This window comes from Otolemur garnettii, unplaced genomic scaffold (genome assembly GCF_000181295.1).
Source record: "Otolemur garnettii isolate 467f Iridium unplaced genomic scaffold, OtoGar3 scaffold00020, whole genome shotgun sequence".
In the NCBI taxonomy this organism is placed as follows: Eukaryota; Metazoa; Chordata; class Mammalia; order Primates; family Galagidae; genus Otolemur; species Otolemur garnettii.
In genome coordinates, this window is record NW_003852415.1 from 263,932 (window position 1) to 265,959 (window position 2,028).

Consider the following 2,028-nt stretch of genomic DNA (forward strand, 5'->3'; position numbering starts at 1 on the left):
CATCACACAGCTCACAGCAACCTCCAACTCCTGGGCTCAGGCGATTCTCTTGCCTCAGCTTCCGGAGTAGCTGGGACTACAGGCACCCGCCACAACGCCCGGCTATTTTTTTTGTTGTAGTTTGGCCAGGGCCGGGTTTGAACCCACTACCCTCGGTATATGGGGCAGGCGCCCTACCCACTTTTTAGAGACAAGATTTTTAACTTTGTCACCCACGGTAGAGTGCCGTGGCATCACATAGCTCACAACAAACCCACCACTCTTGGTATATGGGGCCTACTGAGTCACAGGCGCCACCCGCATTTCAGGAAATTAAAACACCCCCAACACCCTCTTAGTATATAAATTCTGAAAGAAATCAATCCTTCTAATGGTAGAAACCAAGGTTAGTAATTATTGCATGAAAATTGAATCAATAAATCATGCCAATAGAGACAGGCTTGTTTTTTCTTTTCTTAAAGGCAAAAGCAACAACAATCAAAGAAGCCCTAGCCAGATGGGTGAGTACACAAATTTTCCCTTATTTTAGAATTATACAAGGAAAATTTTTGGATAGTTACTTAATCTGATAATTCAATACAAGGAATTCTTACTGGAACTATTCAGCTCTCGATTCTGGTGGTGGGTACATGAACCCACACAGGTGATAAAATTGTACAGTATTTAATACACATTCATACATACAAATGAGTAAAAGTAAATTTAGGAAAATAAAATTAAAATTGGTAGATTGTATCAGTAGCAATCGTTATGATATTGTACTATAGTTTTACAGAATGTTACCATTTGGGGAAACTGGGAAAACTGCATAAGCTATCACTCTGTATTGTTTTTATAACTACATAGATCTTCAAATATCTTAATTCAATTAGATTCAATTGAATTTAAATTTCAATTAAAAAATCTGACCATTGGAACATTTAAATATGGAAAGGCTGATTTATCTATTACTGTAAAATTGCTGGAATCTCTGTGTTATATTTTATTTTTCAACTTTATCATTTAAACAACATGTCATTTTTAGGTAATAGAGTGGTATTTATCTAAGCTTTAGGGCAGGTGGTAGTTTTAGCATCTTGAAGGTTAGAACAGAAGCAGCCAATGTGGAACAAGTGTAAATCATGCATAGCCAACAGAAAAAAACAGAATTAAAATACTGAAGTATATAGTAATGTCAGAAAGAAAACCACATTGTAAAAATCATGAAAATATAAATTACAAATAATTTGAATGCCATTTTTTTTTTGAGACAGAGTCTCATTATGTCACCCTCGGTAGAGTGCCATAAGCGTCACAGCTCAGCAACCTCCACCTCTTGGGCTTAAGCAATTCTCTTGCCTCTGCCTCCCAAGTAGCTGGGAGTACAGGTGCCTGCTACAACACCCAGCTATTTTTTGTTGCAGTTGCCATAGTTGTTTTAGCTGGCCCCCTGCTGGGTTCGAACCCACCAGCCTCAGTGTATGTGGCTGGTGCCATAACCACTGTACTACAGGCGCCAAGCCTGAATGCCATTTTATATAGTTTGAACAGTTGTAATTCAACATTATAGGCAGAATTTCTATAGAGTACAGAAATGGATCCCTAATTTGGGGGTCCTTTAACTTATTTGTCTATTTATCATTAGTCTTTTGCATAATAATTTAGGTCTTGCTTTTGTAGTGGCTTTGAATATAAAGACTTTTAGAAGCCTTTGAGTCTGGGGAAAATAGAGGAAAGTAGATACAATAGTGAAATATTTGAATTCTTGTTTTGGTGCTTATAAATTTCCTGTGTACTCTAATTACATTTTAAAAATGCATTTCTGTTTGGTTAAATGTTTAATGAAAAGTATAATGGATGTGTTACTTAGTTCAATGTAAGGATTTCACATTGTATATTGAAGCAGTACCCTGAACCCTATAAATACATCAATGTTCAAAGTTATGATTTAATTTAAAAAATTTTTAAAATTAAAAAAAAAGAAAAGTCAGCTCCGTGCCTGTGGCTCAAGTGGCTAAGGCACCAGCCACATACACCTAAGGTGGCAAG

At 36.6% G+C, this 2,028-nt stretch overlaps 1 protein-coding gene across 1 annotated transcript in view; it reads left to right on the forward strand.

Annotated features, from left to right (window-relative positions):
- DNAL1 (dynein axonemal light chain 1) overlaps positions 1–2,028 on the forward strand; it is a 35,890-nt gene that overhangs the window by 5,042 nt on the left and 28,820 nt on the right. Inside the window, exon 2 of the mRNA XM_023511484.1 lies at positions 462–500. Within this exon, the coding sequence (XP_023367252.1) occupies positions 462–500 (39 nt within the window). The remainder of the gene's footprint in view (positions 1–461; positions 501–2,028) is intronic.